This window comes from Pseudopipra pipra, chromosome 1, assembly GCF_036250125.1.
Source record: "Pseudopipra pipra isolate bDixPip1 chromosome 1, bDixPip1.hap1, whole genome shotgun sequence".
NCBI lineage: Eukaryota > Metazoa > Chordata > Aves > Passeriformes > Pipridae > Pseudopipra > Pseudopipra pipra.
Window position 1 is genome coordinate 92,305,502 of NC_087549.1, and position 20,320 is coordinate 92,325,821.

The window sequence follows — 20,320 nt, forward strand, 5'->3', positions numbered from 1 at the left end:
GCTAATTGCCAATGGACTTGATTCATCTAGTTTTAAGATCTGTTGAGAGATACTGAAGAGATTCCAGGAGTTTGATTACCACACATTGAAAGTGACTGGTCCATTTTATAATGGGCCAAATGTTTTAGACCAACATGCAGAATTGCAGATATCATGACAATGATGAACATATTATTAAACATTATGTAGATTTGTAATAAACACTTTTTAGGGAGTACTTTTTAGGGAGGTATATTTATTTGGGCACACAAAATTGATTAGATGCTGGGTAGATCATGTGATTAGATTTAGAGTTCTGACATGAACTGTCTCACCAAAATCAGTAATACTACATATTCCATTTAAAACCTCATGACTGCTACATTATCTTGTGTATGCACTGCAGAACAGGTAACATTTCTAAATGACAAGAAAGAAGTGAAAGTTATATCTTATTGAATAAAAAATACATAAACCTGGCCCAGAACTAAAATTATAACTAGGTGCATATATGTTGATCTGTTCTGAATCATAAGACACTAAGGAATGTCAACTGAAAAGTTAAGCCTTCTCTCCATTTAGAGTATTTTTTTTCTGCCCCTCAATTATTGAATTTTTAAAAAGGCTAAAGCTAAACAAAACCAAATACAAGCCAATACAGTTTTGAGGACAAATCTGGAAGAGAGAGTCAACATTTTAAATCAGTGCTGTGGGATTTTGAGATGGAAACCTGAGTTTTTCTAAAATTTTTTGAAATGGAAATAGTATTCAAGTTATATATTAGTAGGAAGGACCTTGTTTTGGCAAGATGCCTTGAATTATTTTGTGCATTTTCACATTTCATGTAGATCATGCCCTAGTACTGGCTGAGAAATATTGTAGATCTATTTTTTCCCTTTCCATAGCTGAATTAATGACAAATATCCTTGTTTACCCTGTACCAGCTGCTACACAGTGGCTAGCAGCAGTATCTGTGGCATTTGACAGGAAAATAAGCCAGTGCATTTCTTTTCTTTCTTCTTCCTGTTCAGTTTTGTCATATCACATATGAGGTCTCCTTTTATGCTTTTGCATCCAAACTAATGAGGCTGCTTTTTGGGAGCTGAAGAGCTGGAAGGAGAAGGGAGAGGAGCAAAGTAGTGGAACAAGTCCAGGTACTTGAAAAAGCAGTATATAGGAATGATTGAGATCCATCTTTTGTCTTTGATACATAAATTATCTGAAAGTAGATTTGAATAGAAACTTAAGATTCACAATGAGAGGGATATAGTGCCTTTGGCACATCATTACCTAGCAACATAACACTGAAATTATACTTTGAACTCATTCTTATGTTAAAATGCAGAACTGTTATGGTTCCTTTGCAGATTAAATACATTGCCAAACAGATGTCTTTTTCTTGGTCAATACATTAAAAATCTCCCCTGTACAGTATAGTTAGGGAAAAAAAGAAGTTGAAGTTAGAGCAGCATGCAGGGGAAGTGCTGAAATGAAGAATCCATGAATAGCCTGAACAGAGTTTTCTATTCCTGGAGCTCACAGTTGACTATAGAAAAACTTTTAAAGATTAGAGGAAAGGTTTCTTACTGAAGGAGGAATTTTTTATATTATTAGTTTGTACATTCCTGGATTAGGCTTTTCAGTTTTTTAAAGATGCCTCCATCATGTTACAACATACATACTCTTTCTACAAAGCCTTAGGTCCAGGAGAGGAATGTGTAAGTATTTGCCTTAATCATAATCTTTCTTAGAAGTCCTGCAAGATAAAAAAGAAATGCATATATGTTGCATGATAATTTGATCCAGGTACTTTACAGGTCTTAACTTATTATATACTGATGAGCAGCATTTTGTGAAGTAGGTAAGCAGATATTGATCTTGTTTTTCAAGCCTGAAAGACAAAACCAGAATAAGTGGGAAAAAAAAAATCTTGCCCCAAAACGCTTAAACAGAAAATTATTGAAAAAAAGTGTCATTATGCATTATGAATCTCAGACAAAGAAAAAACTACTTGGAGTGCTCTTTTTACTGAAGCTGACAGTATTCCAGCAGCAGCAAAACGTGCTTGGCAAAGCCAGATCAGCACTAAAACATTGTACTGAATTTTACTGGTGGAATTACATTGTCACATTTGAACTGATCCCTGTTGCTTGAAAGCATCAGGATTTTGTTGTGTATTCCACAACACAGATATGTACGTGATATAGTTGCTCGGTGGGGAAAATCTGGTTAAACTGAATGTAACTGATTAGAGTACACTTGCAGATATGGAAGTTAAAATTACTTGTGTTGGTGTCTGCCATTTATTTGAGGAGTGAACATAATGGAGTCAAACCTCCAATTTAATCTGTAGTCAGCAGGGTTCTAATCTGTTCAGCAAGACTTCAGAGGATTTTTAGTTGGTTGCCTCAACCATTCTGCCTTTCCACATTTGTGGAAACCTTGCTGTACTAGTAAGAGGGTCAGTGCTGATGACTCGCTCTGGCCATGGAAAGTAAGGGTATGATATTACTGTCCCTGTAAACCACAGGTCCTGTGGTGAGGCCTCTCCAGCCACTGACTGCTCTCCGTTCTCGAAAGTCACCACACCGTGGGAAATTGGTGGGAGAGTGTAGCCCAGGGTGTTGAGATCTCATGATTTCTCTGATATCAAGATTAAGATCCTTTCAGGGAACACTTAGTACCACAGAAGACAGAGTACCTTGATCTTTCTTTCACATTAAAGAGCAATTATGTAGCATATGTAGTATGTGCAGTTTTCCTGACATACTGCTGATTTTTTTAGACAAAATTCACAAAAAAATGCGTATTCTCCATAATGTGGGAGAACATACTGCTGAGAAGGTCAATCATGATTCATTATATAGACATTGAAACTTCTTTCCATCACATTTTCGGCTTGTGTCTTTTCATATACTCTTAGTTGCCACTTCTCAAGTAAGCAGCTAAATTAGTAGCTGAGCTGTAAATAATAGTAAAACCCCTCTAAAAACAATTTTGCTGTTAAAGTGAAGGCATATTTTAAAGTTTTAGTGATTTTCCACTGTTCCTTCTTTAGTGCTAAGAGAGAACAAGGAATTCCCATCTTCGTTCATGTACATGCTTTTGGTAAAAAGCTTAATCCTTCAGTGGTAAATATTAAATGCTTTCTTTGAGTTTCCCAGCACCTTTAAGTCCTTCCATCAACTTCTTGAATTGCACCCACTGCACCTTCTCCAAGCACAGAAGATAAACACAAAAGATTTCATGAAATGAAATGAAATGATTTAACAGGGAGGTTTTCTGGGAAGTATTTGAAGACCCGTAGCAATGCACAGCACAATTACGAAATCTATCCAAGTCACCCTCTGAAAGCACAGCACCCTCTTAAAGTATCACAGATGGCTTTGGTTGCCCAGCTATCCTCACCTACAACCAAGCAATGGGTTAGAAGAGAAGAAGAACACAGATGCATTAGCAATCCTCAGAAACCTCTGTTCCCCTTGCTTGGTACCGCAAATGACTTAGATACTGTGTATTGAAACTGATTGCAAAATCCATACCGTGAATCGAAGCTCCTTAAGAGCTTCATGCACATCCTTGCACGGAAGGGTAATTGTCAGTGCTCTGAGCTTCTGTCCTGGAAGTCTAAATTAAGAACAAGCCTCTGGGCTGCTGCTAGGCCTGCAGTAACTTCTCAGGCTTTGTCCTCCTTCTGTAACCAGCTGACCTGAGCTGCCCCCAGAATACAAATCCACTGTACCGTGCTGTCAAAACAAATTACTAAATATCAGGCAGCGCCACAGAGGAGACAGAAGCCAGGATCTTAACAAAAGTAAAAGGTTGCTCTCTCATGCTTGCTGAGGAATTAAAGTAAACTAAATGCTTTGGTGGGAGGGAAACATTCGCCTTTCACCAAATGCTGCCCTGAGATTTGATCCAGAAAGTAATCAGGTCTCCCATGAGGAGACAGAGTGAGATGTGAAGAGACAGAGTGAGATGTAATGAGACTCTGCCCATGTATCTAAGAAGTGCACTCAACACACAGTGCGTGCAGGCCTTAGGAAAAGGACTTGGAGGGAAGAATTTTGTGTTTACAGTGTTCGTGGCGGAGGCTGGGGACACCTACAAACCGGGGAGGAAATTTCTGCAAAGAGTGAGAACTTGCTACCTTGTTTCTCCTGTGATATGGGCTGAAGCATGTTGAGAACCCTAGGTGCTTAATGATTGCAGGGCTGCAGGAGGAGTCTCCATCTGCATCAGTAATGGCACTGGGAGCCACCTTGGGCTCTGGGCACACTTTTTTTGGCTTTCCCTGTGTCACCTGATGTCACTGCCCAGACCGTGGTGGCAGCAGATGTGGACAGGGCAGCTCTGGTGTCACCAGGTCCCAGGCACCACCATGGTTATGTACCTCCTCCTCCTCGTTGCTCACTGCTCTGTGATGGAGCTGTGTGTGCTGCTGGGGTGATTTGATCCAGTGGTTAAACTGACTTTTTATAAGCACTGTGCCTAGATGCCTTTGGGAGAAGTGGGTGAGAAGATGGGACAGGACACTGAGAATGCTGTTTGAATAATAGAAGAATAGCCTCTGGTTAAATTTGTGCTGATAATCCCTAGGGAGCTAATACTGCTTTCAGTTACATGATTTCTTTTTTGCTTCACCTGGGAGTATCTCCCTCACCTCCCACATACTACTTGCACCATCAATTCCTTAGAACCTTCTCTGCTGCTTTCTTATAGGGATGCGTGCTGGATCTGAATCCATTACTGCTTAGTGAGCTAGATATTTAAAGCTTACTGGTTAGGTTATACCCCTACATTCTTCTACTTAAAATATTTACAAATGAAAAGTAAGTTAATTTAAAATGCCACTAAGTTAAGCTGATTCTACTTGCTTGAACTAATATCTCTGTATAGTTCATCAGATTTAACCAAAACATGTGGATATGGATGTTTCAGTAGAGAAACAGACAGAATAATAAGGAAATCTCATTTCCATTTTTAAAAGTCCTAATTATCCTGACAATTAAGAGGGAATCAGTTTTCCAGTAAAAAAACAAATGAGGAAATTTCTTTAATCAGAGCACAATATGCAAGGCCTTCTCAGAATAGTCCAAACTAATGCAGACTTGAATGTAAAATGCCTGTACATAATGAAATAATGGTTTTGAAGAGTCCAGGGATGCTGATGCTCTAAAAGGCTGTGATTTCCCCATAACCTATCTGGTAGCTTTTGAACTCCGTGCCTGTTCTAAAAATTGGCAGAGAGACAGAGATCTCGAAGACATATTTCACCTTGACATATTTCTTGAAAACTGGTGGGGCAATAAGGGAAGAAGTCAGCAAGAAAACCCTGCCAAAATTACATGTTTTGTTGTTTTGTTATTTTTTTAATGGTGATTTGCAATTGACTGTATGTTTTGTCATTATTTTGAGGAGACTTTGTTGTTTTATTTGATTTAGAAGTAAACTTACTTACTTACCTGTGCAGTTTGGAGGTACTATTCAAGCACTGTTCTTTGCTCCATTGCATCAGTTTTATGCCACGATTTTACTGAAGACTCCATAATATGTGTCATATAGAGAAGCTGAATACATTTGAAACTGGTATGCCAAATAAAGTATTGGGAGAACAGAAGGCTTTTTTTCCTTGGAGTGGGGAGGCCTGTCATTTTTGTAATGAAACAATTTGGAAACATTCATAAGGTGGCCTCCATGCTGTAAGTGGACTTTGGAAAGAGTAGAGGCTGATGATAAATCATGGTAAACCACGGAAATCACTTAATCTATGTGGGGGGCTGATGAAGGGGTAGAACTGATGGCATCGTCTTCTAGGGCAGATTATAACATCCCAACCAGATTATAAACCTCCTTCCCCTTTTATGCAGCTTAGAACAGTAGTCTCTTTCTTGTAAATGAGGTCTCCTTCAATGAAGAGTGTTGGGTAAGAGTCTGAATTAAGAACATGTGAGGAGAAACAAAAGAACGAAGCCTGTTTAATTAGAATGAAAGAAACTCCCCCCTCAAATCCTCCAATCCCAGTTTAGCAGAGTGTAGGGGTTGTTAAAGCTGAAAGGTCTGACTTGCTGACTTAGGTAAACGCAATGCTCGGCAGATGAAGTCATGCATAATTAATTGTTCTTTGTTGCGTTCTTTCCAATATAATTACTTGTAGCATTCAAGCTTATAATAATTGATGTTTTCTGTGTACTGGAGCTTCAGGACAGCCAATTAAGGCAGTGGAGGTGGTAACTGTGCGGCATCTCTGGCATCTGTTTGTTACCAACATGTGTGCTATAACCTTTTTTTTCTTTCCTTTACTTGTTTCTAGTGTCTAAAACAGTACATGCAGCTGGCAATTCAAGAAGGCTGTGGTTCTCCTATCACATGTCCAGACATGGTGTGCTTGAACCATGGGACTCTACAAGAAGCAGAGGTATCCACAATTTTTCTTTCTCTCTCTTCTTTTTTTTTTTTTTAACTTAAATCCCCCAAATTATCTGTATAATGAATATGATCATACACTTTTTCATCCCTTTAATTACCATTAATGAGCTTTTGGCAAGAAGCCTGACTGACAAGCAGAGTTAGAAATAAACAGATGTTTTCCAAGTGTTTTGCTCTTCGTTCCCTCCCTCTGTGCCTTGGGGAAAGGTTTACTTGGCACCTGGACAACCTCTGTATTACACATGCAGGTGACTTAACCAGAATACCCTGTATCCCAGAATTGCTGAGCCTCCATTAGCATTGTCAGTTAAATCATATTTGATTTGACTGCAAACACCGGAATTCTTGCCTCTTTCTTAACTCAAGAACAAGAACTCAAAGTGATGGTACACAAGGCCAGAATTTCTTTGTGTATGTTGATATTGGGCTTCAACAACCAATTTGTAGCCCAATATAAACACACAAGGATCTGTAGTTGTATGGAAAGAAAAGTATCTGCATAGCACTAGGAGGAAGTACATCTTAAGAGATACGAAAGGTGTCTTTGTTCTGAAGGGAGATACGGGAGAGGCTGAGAGCTCAGGAGCTAAATGAGATTTAGGCAGAGCTATTTGCACACCTGGCATGTTCACAATCTCCCAGAGTAACTGGAAGGTTCAGTTTGCAAGTTAAGGCAGAGAAACTGGAGGGAAAATGGTGCTCCTCAGACCTTCTTGCAATGCTTGTCACAGTGGGCTTGTAGATGGCTGTCCGATGGCCTCCCAGCAGTTTTCCAGGTGGCTAAGGGATTTTGGCTGGTTTTGTGTGTTCTCTCAGCATTTGGTTGCAGGAATAAAATCAAGGAGAATTAGATCTCCATCCCTGAACTGAAGAAAACGAGTTTGCCTTCTGGGTTCCCTTGAGCCCTGTGTAAACAAATGACACAACTGTGGCAGAAGTATATAATTAGTGACAGTGTGATTCCTGATACCAAAAATGTCTTTTACTCCAGAAAAATTCAGAATTTCCTCTCCAGCATCCATTTTGAACGCTGTGCTTAGCATGGGAGTTGCAACTATGTTTGTTATGGCATGCAGGCATATGGTGGAGCTTTTTTTTGGCTGAATCCAGCTACTGTGGAAAGTAGCCAGCTGTTTCCCTTTCCTCCTCTTTCTACACACACACACAGAGGGTGTAGCAATGTCCCTCCCATCCATCACACCAGATTGGAGCCATCTAGCCTCTATTGAAATGCATTTTTAAAAGAAAGTTAACAAATGCTAGAAGGAATTCTGCTCTGTTAATCCAGGGTTATGATGCTGTAGGAATTAGGAGAGATATATTTTCCCTTAGTAAAACAGGAGAACACTCCAGGGCATGTATAAATGGACCACTAGCTTAATCCTAGGGTGTTTTGGGGGCTGAAAGCAAAATGACTAAACAATCCAAATGTGCATTAGTGTCCCCTGGATGAATGAATGTTCTGACACTCCCTTTTGGTGATGTACTTGAAACAGAAGCCTTCTGCCTAAATAGCAAAAAAGTCCCCAACCTGGTTAAAATTATTGCTTATGTATTTTAACAAATACCTATTTATTTGAAGAAGAAAACCACCCAGAAAAAAGTGTGAACAACAAAAAGAAAAGATTGACTCCATTAACAATCTGCAAGTATATAATCTATAGATTATGTATGAGAACTCTCTATTCCTCTTTCTTCTCTATAAAGGCTGTTCCTTGTGAATACGTGGCCTTTTAAAGCTATTATTTAAAAACCTATAACCTTATCACATGGTAGAGAATGTGGCTATTGTTTGGCATGGAGTACCAGTTAGAATTACAGTTTACTCATTACACACTCTTGGACTTGTGGTGTGAAAGTATGAGGCTTCTCACGTCTGGAGGGTCTGGATATTTGTTCTTTGGCTTCTGGCAGGACAAGGTTCCTCAGCAGGACAGTGCTGTGAGGAATGACAAGTTACCTGCAGTGGGGAAAAAAAAGAAAAGTTTCTTTTTTCGACTCTGTGATAGCATCAGTGTTTTGAAAAGGTGTATTTTTCATGTTATGTTCATTTCAGACTATGCTATGACTGCTGTTTATGAGGTACTGTTACAGTTTGGAGAAAAAACAGCAGTTCACACTGTCTTTGTCATGGACATGGTGTTAAATTAGTTCCTATACTTCGGGCTAAATGCTCTTAATTATGTTAGCTAGCCCAGTTATTTTGTTTGCTTTTTAAAGTGCCTTTTGCCCTAGCTTGCACAAGAGAGATAAAGGTCAATTTAGGCGTAATTTGAAGTGAAGGAAAGCCTTTTCATTGACTTTTGTGGTTTTGGATCGAGCTTTCTTCAAGAAGGAAACTGACCAATAATAACAAAGCTTATAAGCATTTATAACACAGTATAGCTATGAAAGTTTCTCTTCTTCCCTCTCTAAAGATCCTTTTTCTAGTTGTGACATTTCTTCAGTGCTTTCCAGTGACCTGTTTGTCTTCATCAAGACAAACCAGAATTAAGTCTGGTTTAGCCTCTCAGTAAAACTTTTAAGAGTTTAAATCTAGTTTGGTACTAAATTATTGGAGCTTTTTCACAGGTCTTGCCTTGCTTCTGGTTCATGTTCTTCTTCTGTTGCTTTTGGGGAATAGAGCAGGGCAAAATTCTGGTTAACATTTTAAACAAAGGATAGAATTTCTTTTTGTATGTCACATGAAGAAATGAGCAAGCGTAAATAGTAGGAATGTGTCTCTCTAATACAGTTGAATATTTCTTCAGTGTTTGGGGAGTAAACTGCTTATTCATAGAGTACTGGAGATGTTGGGAATTAAGGCTTTACTTTCAGTCTCTGCATCCCTCAGGACCCAAGAAAAAAAAATTCCAGGTTTTTATTCTTGAAGTGCTGAAAGTGAAAAGTCATTTGAAGTAGAAAATGGTGCTTTTCAGTATTTTGAAAATGTGTTCTCTAAAACTCCTCTGATTTGTTTTTTTTTTTTTTCTTTTAACACAATCTAATTGAAACTGGTATATTCCCCAGCTGTCCTTTTGTTTTGACAAATAGTGCATTCAAACAGAAGGAATTGTTCTGCTAGAGTGCTTGAAATCAAGTGCAATCCTAGGTCATATCTTGACCTGTTACATCTAGATAGCAGCTGCTTGTAGTATAGCTGTCTTTAAGCAGAAATAAATGAGGGGTAGTCATGGTAAGACAGTGGTTTTGGCTACAGGCTCTGTTTCAAATAGCTGGTTACACACAAAAAAAGTTTAAAAACAGTCTTGTTAAATGAAATGTTTGTCCTTTCGAGCTCTAATGGTACAATAAACAAAGATGATTTGGATTCCTTCCTGGAAGCAGAAGGTAGAAGGAACGTTTTATGTTAATGCAGTTCTCTTAAATCGTGCAGACTTCTGTCTGGAATATTTCTGTCTCTCTTGGGAACTTGCTCCATTGATTTAATTGGACCAGTTAATACCCTTAATCTAAATAAGGGGTAATTTATCACAGTTTGAAATGGTTTTGCTCGATGTGAGTCCAATCACCAGTGTAAGCTATGAACCAAGATAAGTCTCCACTGCATTCAGGGGTTTCTAATGCAGTACTCACTTGGATAACGTCTAGGGGATTATGCTTTGCTCTTTCTGATTTGGATCAAAACTGTGAAGTAGTCAGTAAAGGAGGTACTGATTTGGGCCCTCCCTTTGCCTCTTAAGTTTGTAGAGAATTACCCCTTTGCATGCAGTGCAGATTCTGCTTATTGTCCCTCTGTCTGTGTAAATCCAGGATCTACACCAGTGCTAACCTGACAGAGGGTTGTCAGCACTTTGTAAAGTGATGCTGGGGTCACTTTGTACAGTGACCCAAATCTTAGAATTCTTAATTGCATTATATTCCATACATAGCCGAACAAAAATCCCACTGGGAGTCGGTTTAAAATACCAGTTTTATTTTTAATTTGAAAATTGGTTTACATTTTTCTGGGGGAGGTTGAAATGGTAAAATGAGAAGGAATGTAAGAAAATGTTGCAGGCTGACCTATCTTTTTCAGAGTCAAAATAAAAATGTTTGATCGTATTTACTCATTTTTAAATAAAATGAAGGAGAGCAAACGAGAACCTTAATTTTGTTTTTATTTGTCACTAAATAAGAGAAGAACTCCTTAATGGAGAAAATGAATAATTTAGTATTTCTTTGTCACTCTAGTGAGCATGGTAGCTGATGAAGAAAGCTGTGGGTGTAATTTCTAACAGTAAAGAGATTGAACTCCCATCCCCCTTTCAAAAGCAAACCACAGCCCCTGTTGAAATTGTTTTACACTGCTTGCAAAAGAGTGTTTTTACACTTGCTCACAGAGACAGTGCCTCTGTGAGTAGGATTTTGGTAGAGGTGGACAATGCCACCGTTTTCAAACTGCTGTTGCTGCTGCCAGTGCAGGATCTGTCCTTGCTCCCTGTCTGCTCAAGTGAGAGGGAGAAGCACTTGTCCTGGTCAACTTCTCTCCCTTGACATTATCAAGGTTTGATTCATGTGGGTGTGAAAGGAAGTAAGGTCTATTCAGTTTTCTTGATTGCCTCCTAACATCTCCCTTGAAAGCCTGAGAATAGATGGAGTAGTGATTTTCCCTTTGCACCGTGGTAGCCAGTGTTTAAAAACAGGGGAGTTCTTCCTCGGGTCTTGGTTGCTGCACTGCCTGTAACAGTTTGCGCCTGTGTCAACTGAACAAAATTATTTTGAACCCTTTCATATTTCTTTCTCTGCTCTTTTGTCTTGTGTAGTAACAGCACCCCTGGTTATCATACCATGCTGGGTGATCTTTTTGGATGCTTGGCAAGGGGCCAGCTGGAGCCCTTTGTGGTAGTAAGCCTTCAAAACTTTGCTTTTTTCCATGGATATTTTTACTTTCAGTAAATGCTGCTGTTCTTAGCAAGAGCTCTTGTGTGTTCTTGTGCTCTATAACAAAGTATTTTAGCTGCAGATGTTGCTTATAGGGTGTAGAAAATCAGAAAACTTATTTCAACTCCTAACAGTCTGATTAGTCTCAAGATATTTTCAGGAGAGGAGAGTCCTTGTCTCTAATCTTTCACTAAAACCCCCAATATAAAAAAAAAAAAATCCCCCAAACTTGTCCTGTAGCATTTCTTCCTCCATTTCTGATGTGCTTGTGGTGTTTCTCTTTTGGCCCTTTGCCATCTGCTGGGTTGCTCTTTTGCTACCTCCCCAGATTTCCATCCCCTGACCAGCCCAGAGACATTTGTGGTTGTGCAGGAGAGAAATGGACACCCAGGTAGGGCTCGAGAAATTGTCTGGAGATGAGCATTTAGACTGATGCCAAGTAGGAGGAGATAAACACCAAATCCCCTTATCATGCTTATGGCTGTCCTTCTTGATTAAGTGTAAGTGAGATTAAAAGTTCACTGAGGAAAGGATTTGCTGGTTTGGTTTGGTTTGGTTTTTTATGGGGACCTGATGCTCGTGTTTCTTTCTTTCCTTCTCCCTTTCTTTTTTTTTCAGTTGAATCTGTGTGTACAGCTTTGATGTGGCACTGAATTCATGCAGCAGCAAATTGCGCATTCTTTTCCTCGTGCCTAAAGATACTAAATCTTTGAGAGATTTCTGCTCAGCATCTCTCAGGTTGATGTCTGTGTGGGAGTTATCAGGACCTGGTCTTTCAAATCTGGGGAAAATTAGTGACAGGCTGCATGTGTTCAATACCAGAGCTGCATGCAGAGAGGGGGAAGCTGAGCTATGAAGAGGGTATGTAGGAAGAGGAGTGGGGCCAGGTGAAACCAGTGGGAAAGGCTGGCATGGTAAGCTCAAATTTTCCATAGGAGAATGGGAAGCCTTCAGCACTGGCTCTGCTTCCTATTGAAATCTACAATAAAACTCCTACGTCTGCTCCCACTGTAATCAAAAAGGCCGATTTTTAATACATGGGAAATTCTGGGCTTGATAGATCTGCTCTTGAAAAAATTGTTTGTTAAAAGCCAAAGCAAGCACAGAAAGACCCCAGACAACTAAACAATTCACTTGAGTGGCTCTTACAGCATCGAGACTTGCTGTTTTAGTTTAGTCCTAATGAAGGAAAATTTGAAGTAGTTGCCAATGCTCACCCAGCTAGAGAAACGCATATGACTCTTATTGTTTTCCAAACTATTTAGGTTTGAAGCTGCCCTGGGGAGGAGTGGGCAATACTGGAATAATATGTCTTTGCTGAAACTGCCAAACTTCACTCCTTTTACCCTTTCATTTAGTTATTGTTTATTTTCCAAGAGTGTTTTAGCTGACTTCTGATGAACAGGTGAAGAGTTTCCCAGGAAACTCTCTGTGTTTACAATCATATTAATGTAATACTGTTTCATATTAAAAACAGTTTACATGCTAAATTCAGAAACTGAGTGAGGACAGTACTTTGACTGTGGGCAGATTTACTAGACTAAGAATATACTCTGTAAAGATTTGTTTGTGTTTCCTATTTTGTTATTAAATCCTTTGATTTCTCCAACTATAAGCATCTTTTAAGCATCTTTGAACACTTAAATCCTGACATAATTTGTATTCATTTTTCTATAATACTGGCTTAGGTTAAATAAATGATCCAAGCATCTGCTACAAAATGCAATGTTGTGCAATCAAGTCCAATTGATTCGAGATCTTAATAAAGCAATTTCATATTTAATAAATGTTTAAATAATTATTTATTTATATATTTATATATTGTAATTAATGTATTTATTAACAAATGTATTTATTATTTTCTTTTTTTTTTTAATCTATGAAAGGAAATGTGTTCACAGTATGATATGGAATATATATTGGATTTTTGTCATTATATTTCTTCTCATGAATACTGTATCACACAATCCAGAAGGGGAGCAAGGACCAGTGTCCACTTCACTGAAGGCAAATTTTGCCTTTTGCAGTAATCTGAAGGATTGTGGTGGGTTACTGGATGAGAGTATCCCACTGAATGAGAGCCCTTGACTTCAAAGTTCCACACTGCCTCACAGTGCTTCAAATGATCAGGTCTTGTATCAGTATCAGTCTGGGTTTATTTTCAGTAAAAGAGAAAGATATCTTCAGTGCTGGTACAATATTACAAACGGATCAGACAAAGAGAATGATCCCACATTCTGAATCCAACAAACATGTAGCTCCTGAAGTGTCTATGAAGTTTCTTTTGAATCCCTCCTTACCCTGTGTGCAGGTTTGCTTATTAGTTTTAAATAGGGCACTTGGTTTTCTTACGCAGACTGTTAATTGGAGATTAGACCATTTAGCCTTTCAGGCTGCTAGTTTAATTATGGTAATGTGTAAAATGTATCAGCAAAGCCTGCTTGTCTATGCCAGCTAAATATGTTATCTTCAGTCCAGTTCCCAGTAGGCTGATGTGTGTCTAAGTCAAATTCCAACAGCAATGGCATTAGCTGCCTCAGCCCACACCCCATAAAGTGAATGAAAAATGGAAACCAGACTGGCTTTTATGTTCCTGAGAGCTAACTGACCTCTACCATTAAGACCGGGAGACATGAATGAAGAACCATTCATTTGGGCAGTATTCTTGTGCACGAACAACATGCTACAGTCTCCAAGGCTGGCAACATGTCACCCTTTGTTACATTAAACTAACACGGAACTGAAAAGCCTGAAGTAAATACTGAATCCACAGAGAAGGCTTTCCTATGCATGATAAGAAAGATGTGGGCTCATCTACTAGGCTGTGTTGCTGAAATAGGGGAGGTCAAGAACTGCTTTAAGTTTTGGTGAAGGAAGCCAGAGTACAGAGGAAGGTGATGCTGAAAGCAAGCAGGAAAAAAAAGGTGGATTTGAGAGCCAGCTCAGGAAAGCAGGTGTGTAGAACATCATGCTTATTAAGTTTTTTAAGTCTGTGTTTCTAATGATTTTTCTGTGTGTTTGTTTCTCATTTCAGATTGCCTGTTTGGTGCCTGTTGACCAGTTTCAGTTGTACAAGAGGTTGAAGTTTGAACGAGGTGTGAATGTTTTTGTTTCTATTACCTTCCTTTTTACAGTGTCAGTGGAGGTAGCACTGCTACATACTGCAAAGACAAAGCCTGTTGAGTGAGTTGAGGAACAGACAGAGAAGATGTCTTTGTTTTGAAATATTTTCACTAGATCTCACTGTGCTCCAAGACAAATTTGAAATTCTTTCAGTTTTCCAGAATCAATAAAGTGGCATCTTACTGAATTATCAGACTTTTACTCAAGCTTGTGGGGAACACTCTCAGATTGTGAGCCTGAGGCTCCATCGTTCTTCCTATAGCATGCTCATCCTGAGTCCTTGAGGTGGTGGTTGTACTGTTAGAACTAGACAAGCTGCTAGAGGCTCGTGCAGGGCGGAGCACACAGTCCTTTTATATATCCATAAGGATCTTCAGAACTTCTGGGGGAGACATACCCTGAAGTGCAATGTGGATTTTTGCAAGCATCACTGAAAAATAGATTTTATTCTGTAGAAGCCTCATGTGTGTTCATCTAGTATAGTTGTTCTTTTTTTTCCAGAGGAATAATAGGTTCCCTCATTACTGAGTAAAGCCTATTAGTAAAGAAATTTGAAACTGATGGTCTCACTGGGGCCAAGCTTTCCTATTCCCAGAGGTCAGCCTTCTGCATCTGGAGATGGTTCCTTGCCAAGGCTGAAGAAGAAACTTGCTAGTTAGAAAGATGAGATCCCATTCCTGCTTTTAAAGACCGATACCAACTTGAAAGTCTCATCTGGAAGCTGAAGTGTTTTTCAAAGGACTCACTTCATGGTAGTTTGCAGAGTGGTGTGTCTGGGACTGATTTGCCCTAACTCTGCCTGTTTTCAAACTTTCCTTGAAAGACTGTGCTTATATTCTTGCTTTGCATGCATGCTTAGATGCGGGTGGACTAGGAATGTGTAAGACAGTGCAGGGGTTTATAAAAATTAGGCAAAGTAATGCACTTGAAAAGATGGTCATATAGAAGAACATATAGGTTTTTATAGGATCTAATCTGACATGAGTCAGATGACTTCATGAGCACGAAGTACAAAAACGTCAAAATGGGGCATGCTCAAATATGCCCCAGAATTCATAGGAGAGTGCAGATTTTAGCTATGATTTGCAGGCACTCAGGTCAAAAAAAAAAAAAAAAAAAAAAAGAAAAAAAATCCCAGTCTTTGCTATAATTTTTTATTCTTCTCTCTTATTATACCACCTTCTCATTTATCTTTAATTCCTTAGCAAGTCCCTCTGGTCCCTAAGCCCATTGGTGGCTTATCTACAGTCCTAGACAATGGAAATCGGAGCTTGTTAAATTACCATATTAAAGAGTTAAGGAAGAGAGACATTCTTGCAGTACACTAATCTGTTTTATGTAAAACCTTTTTTAACTGAAGACTCTAAAACAAATGTTTTCTGGTATCTCCTCCTCTATAACTAGCCAAAGCTGAACTCATGATCTTCTGTCCAACTCACTGTTACATCTCTTTTTTTTACTGTCTCCCACACACAGAAGCCTGAAACTTGTCTATTTTTAAAATCCTCCTTCCCTTTTCTTTCTTGCTTAAGTCTGACAAATTCTCCTCTACCTCCGCTACCTCTCTTCATGATGATTCTAAGATCTGTCGTTGCTCCTTTATAGTGAGTAAAACTCGTATCTAAGCAGCAGATTTGGACGTAGCTTTTTGCCTTGCTTATTGGCCCCAACAATAAATCCAGCTTACTGATGTCTGGGACCAACGATTCCTGCTAGCTAAAGCTCTGACCTGGGCACCCAGCACTAATACCAGCCCTGGCCAAGACCTTTTGCCTGTCCTGGATTTAGCTTTGTCCCCAAGGCTGACCCCATTTTTGGACTCATCAACTGGACTTGGCTTATTAGCTTCCGCTGGCCTGAAGCTCTGTTCTCAGACCTGAGCCTCACCTGCCAAAGCCTGCTTGCCCTGACCAATGAGAACACTTGTCTGCCAGTCTTCTTCTGAAGCCAGCAATAAACCTTGATGATGGCTCCTGCTGGGGAGAAATTCTGACCTGGAATCTGCGCAGGGACTCCCAGCAGCCTGAGATCTGTTGTGTGTCTTATGTCTGTGTCAGCCTTAGCACAACCTAGCCTTTTTCAAACCTAGCCCTCTTCTCCCTTAAAATAGGGAGGTGCTAGGGTGTCCTTCATGACTTTTGTTCTGATCAACATAGCCCTTTAACTTCCTCTATTTAGACCCTTCTCTCAGCTTTATTCAGTTGAGATATGGACTCTTTGCAGAGTGCACTGACAATATGCTGTTCTCTTGTGGGTTTTGTGTTCTTAGAATGCAAATATTCTCAGGCTTTAAAACAAGCTTTCTCACATATCTGTATCTTCTCTGCATCCGGTTAGGGCCAAGCCACAGAGCTTATGCACAGAATATTTTAGTAGAAGAAATAGGAATTGCTCTATGTCTATTAAGGATGGGGCTGATGTCAGCCCCTATCAGAAGTAAAGAAATAGAGGAATAGTATGTGGTTAGGACACATGCATTATGTTTCTGTGACAATTGTCCAATAGGCTGAGCGGTGGATGATGAGAATCTCCATCTTATGCCTGATGGAAATGTAGTCCATTTTAAAAGGAGGTGTTCCTAATATTCTGTGAAATAGAATCATAGACTCATCCTTTTAATGAGTAGCTCTCCTGAGATAGAAATTCTTTTCTTCAGAGTGCTGCATTTCCCTTGTCTGCCTCCCACATCTGACCTGCCTGCTCACATGTTTTATGAAAACTGGCCATATCTCTGCCCAGTGCTGGCACTGTTTGGGAAGACTTTCCTCCTGAGAGTGGAGTGCATTGTGGCTGAACTGGCTGTGGGGAAGCAGGGGAAAGTCTTGGAAGAGAAATGGCCCTAACCAAAAGATGGAGCAACTTGTCAGAGCAGGATGATAGCCTTTTCAATTTTTTTTGACTGAGTCTTTTTAGATTTTTCTGGTTTCATTTGTACTCCATGACAAACCAAACTGTATGAGACAGCATGGATTGGAAAACACTATCTGTAAGTTCTTTTAAAATGGAGAAAGTGGGAGAGAAGGGAGTTTTATCTCATGAATTACATCTTACTGCAACAAATTGCTAAAAAACAGTGACATGCAAAACTCAACTCCCTTTCTCACAGAGATGTCAAAACCAGACATCCTGTCTTTTACCCAAAAACAAGATAGGAAAATTTAGGTTTCCAAAGTTAAGTATGTTAAACAACTAACTGCAGGACCTACAATTTATCTCATTTTAACTGCTTAATATCAATAGAAAACATACGGAACCTACGGTGCCTGGCAGAGTTATGGAGCAGATTATCCTGTGTGAAATCACACAGCAGCTACAGGATGGACAAGGGATCAGACCCAGCCAACATGGGTTTAGGAGGGGCAGATCCTGTTTGACCAACCTGATCTCCTTTTAAAATCAGGTGACCCACCTGGTGGATGAGGGAAAGGCTGTGGATGTGGTCTATCTGGACTTCAGCAAAGCCTTTGACACTGTCTCCCATAGCATACTCCTGGAAAAGCTGGTAGCCCATGGCTTGGACAGGGGCACTCTGTGCTGGGTCAGGAACTGGCTCGAGGGCCGGGCCCAGAGAGTGCTGGTGAACGGCTCTTGTGCAGCCTTTTATTTCAGGAGGGACAACATTTTATCTGCTGGAGGTACATTGTAATGCTTTTGCCATCTCACAGTCAGGGTTTCCACCTGCTTCTGAGACATGCCCTCCACCTAATTATTCACAGTGGTGGTACCAGAGAACTCCCCGGGAAGGATGAGAGACGGGTAGCTCCTGCAGGCACAACAGGTCTTTTCTAGGGAGGCTCTGCAGGGTGTGAGTGTTCAGCTGCATCTCATGGACTTGAGCAGCAACTGAACAACAGTGAATGTGTTTCCGCTGGGTCTTTTGTTGCAAGTCCAAATTCCTTGAATAAAGCTGAGGAAGGGAGAGAGAGACTCAACAATTATCATTTGCTGCCATGTGGTGATGACTGTAACTCAGTGCCTCCCCCCCAAATCTTGACTATTGTTCTAAGCTCACTAGCAGACAAAGAGTGATGACATCATACAGTGAATATTAATTGGAGTTTGCAGATAGAGGGGAGTAAATAGGGCATGGAAAGCAACTGGAAATTAATTGAATGACAGTCCTTCTGCTGCTGACACAGCAGTTACTGCATGGCTTGTACATACGAAAGACTTGGAACACCCTAGTGTTCCAAAAGGCACGTGCTTGTCAGCAGGCAGCACTTAGGTTCGTATTTTGGACCTCCCTCTAAAAAGGCAAAGAATATGCTCTGTGTAGTGTATTTCTATTCTTGTGCTGCTTTTAGTGCAGCTGCCTTAGCAGCATGCAACTGCAGACCTGCCTAAGGAAGAGTAGGCTCAAATCCCCGTGGGCGTGGGCGTGGAGCGCTTTGGCTTCCACACCCGCTTGTAGAATTGGGTCTGGTATGCCTAGGCACATGTTACTGGAGTGAAAAGGAGGCTGTATAAACAGTTTTGTTTCTCTCTGTGTTGCCTTTCAGAAGTGCACTTGGACCCCCAGAGAACATGGTGCCCCACAGCCGACTGCCAAACCGTGTGCCACATTGCAGCAAGCGAGCCCAGAGCACCGGTGCCGGTGGAGTGCCCGGCTTGCCACCTGACATTCTGCTCCTCTTGCAAGGAGGCCTGGCACCTGCAGCACCTGTGCCAGGAAAACCAACCTACTCCAGTCCCAACCGAGCAGGGGTAAGAGGGGAGTCCGTGGAGGCCATACATTCTTTTGGTTCTTTTTGTCACAGTGCCCCTGCTTAATATTTCTAAAATCCCTCCGTAGACAAACCTTAACTCTTACACAGAGTGTAAATTTCATGCGCTGTGGAAAACCTGATTTTAGCTCATTTTGCTTAGGTGCAAATAACCTATTGACAAGCTTGCAGAACTCATTAATCTACAGCAAGAAAGCACTTTTGTGCTTAGATTATGTCATGTGTCTGGCCCTCTATCTTTATTTTCAGAATCAGATTTTGTTTAGTTGTGTGTTCAAAGTTTTTGATAATTTTTTGCAAGAACTGAAAGACATAAAATCTAAGCATTGTGCTTGCCGGAGACTTCATTGGATAAGGAGTTGCCAAAAAGCTCTTGCCATGATTTTTCTTCTCCAGGTTTGATTGATGGCTTTGGTGGAGTTTCAGCTGATTTTGTTCAGACAAGGACAGTGCTTTGAGTTGCATAATCCAGTCCTGTTAACTGAATTGTGCAAGCTGTCTGTAACAAAGTCCTAAGTTGTAATGCTACAGGTAGTTAATTTATGGGTGTAGTGAGGGTTGGTTTTATGTAGCATAAAAGGACAAGGCAATGGAGTTTCACTTTTATGTAATATTAATATCTTATACCTAGTAGTGAGTATATGTCAAGGTATGGTACTGAACAGAAGAAGCTTCACACATTTGAGTGCATTAAGACAACACCACTAGATGCTCTGGAAAATAAGCCCCGTATACTTTAGGCAGTGGAATATCAACAGTAATTGCATTTAGATTTCACTGTGATGTTTCCTTGCTCTTCTAGATCCCTTATTGGAACAGAGACAGAGGCACCAATTAAGCAGTGCCCAGTTTGTCGGATCTATATTGAGCGAAACGAGGGCTGTGCTCAGATGATGTGCAAGAACTGCAAGCACACGTTTTGCTGGTACTGTCTACAGAATTTGGATGTAAGTGCTGCAGGAAAAACGCCTAGATAAAGAGTAACGGGGTTGGGCTTAGTGTGAGGCCCTGTCCAAGCTCCTCATTAATTCCTTGCTGTCCTAGCAAATATCTTGGCTTCCTTCAGCTTCTGACTCAATTTCTTTCTCATCTTTCACCCAGTGCTTTTATTTGTATCAGTATCCTTTTTTTCCCCTGAAGGGTTATAGCCTCATCTGTGGGTCCCATGCTAGTTCTTTGAGGGAAATAGGACGGCCTGGTTG

General features: G+C 40.2%; 1 protein-coding gene across 9 annotated transcripts in view; it reads left to right on the forward strand.

Annotated features, from left to right (window-relative positions):
- The window catches only part of LOC135419237 (E3 ubiquitin-protein ligase RNF144B), an 88,749-nt gene that overhangs the window by 66,453 nt on the left and 1,976 nt on the right, over positions 1–20,320 (forward strand). For 7 of the 9 annotated variants that reach the window (XM_064665539.1, XM_064665508.1, XM_064665577.1 and 4 more), the window contains 4 exons: positions 6,293–6,397; positions 14,306–14,366; positions 18,894–19,098; positions 19,921–20,065. In XM_064665539.1, the coding sequence (XP_064521609.1) occupies positions 6,293–6,397; positions 14,306–14,366; positions 18,894–19,098; positions 19,921–20,065 (516 nt within the window). Of the gene's footprint in view, positions 1–1,010; positions 1,134–6,292; positions 6,398–14,305; positions 14,367–18,893; positions 19,099–19,920; positions 20,066–20,320 lie in introns of all 9 variants that reach the window. The other 2 variants (XM_064665569.1, XM_064665559.1) reach the window with 2 other exon arrangements.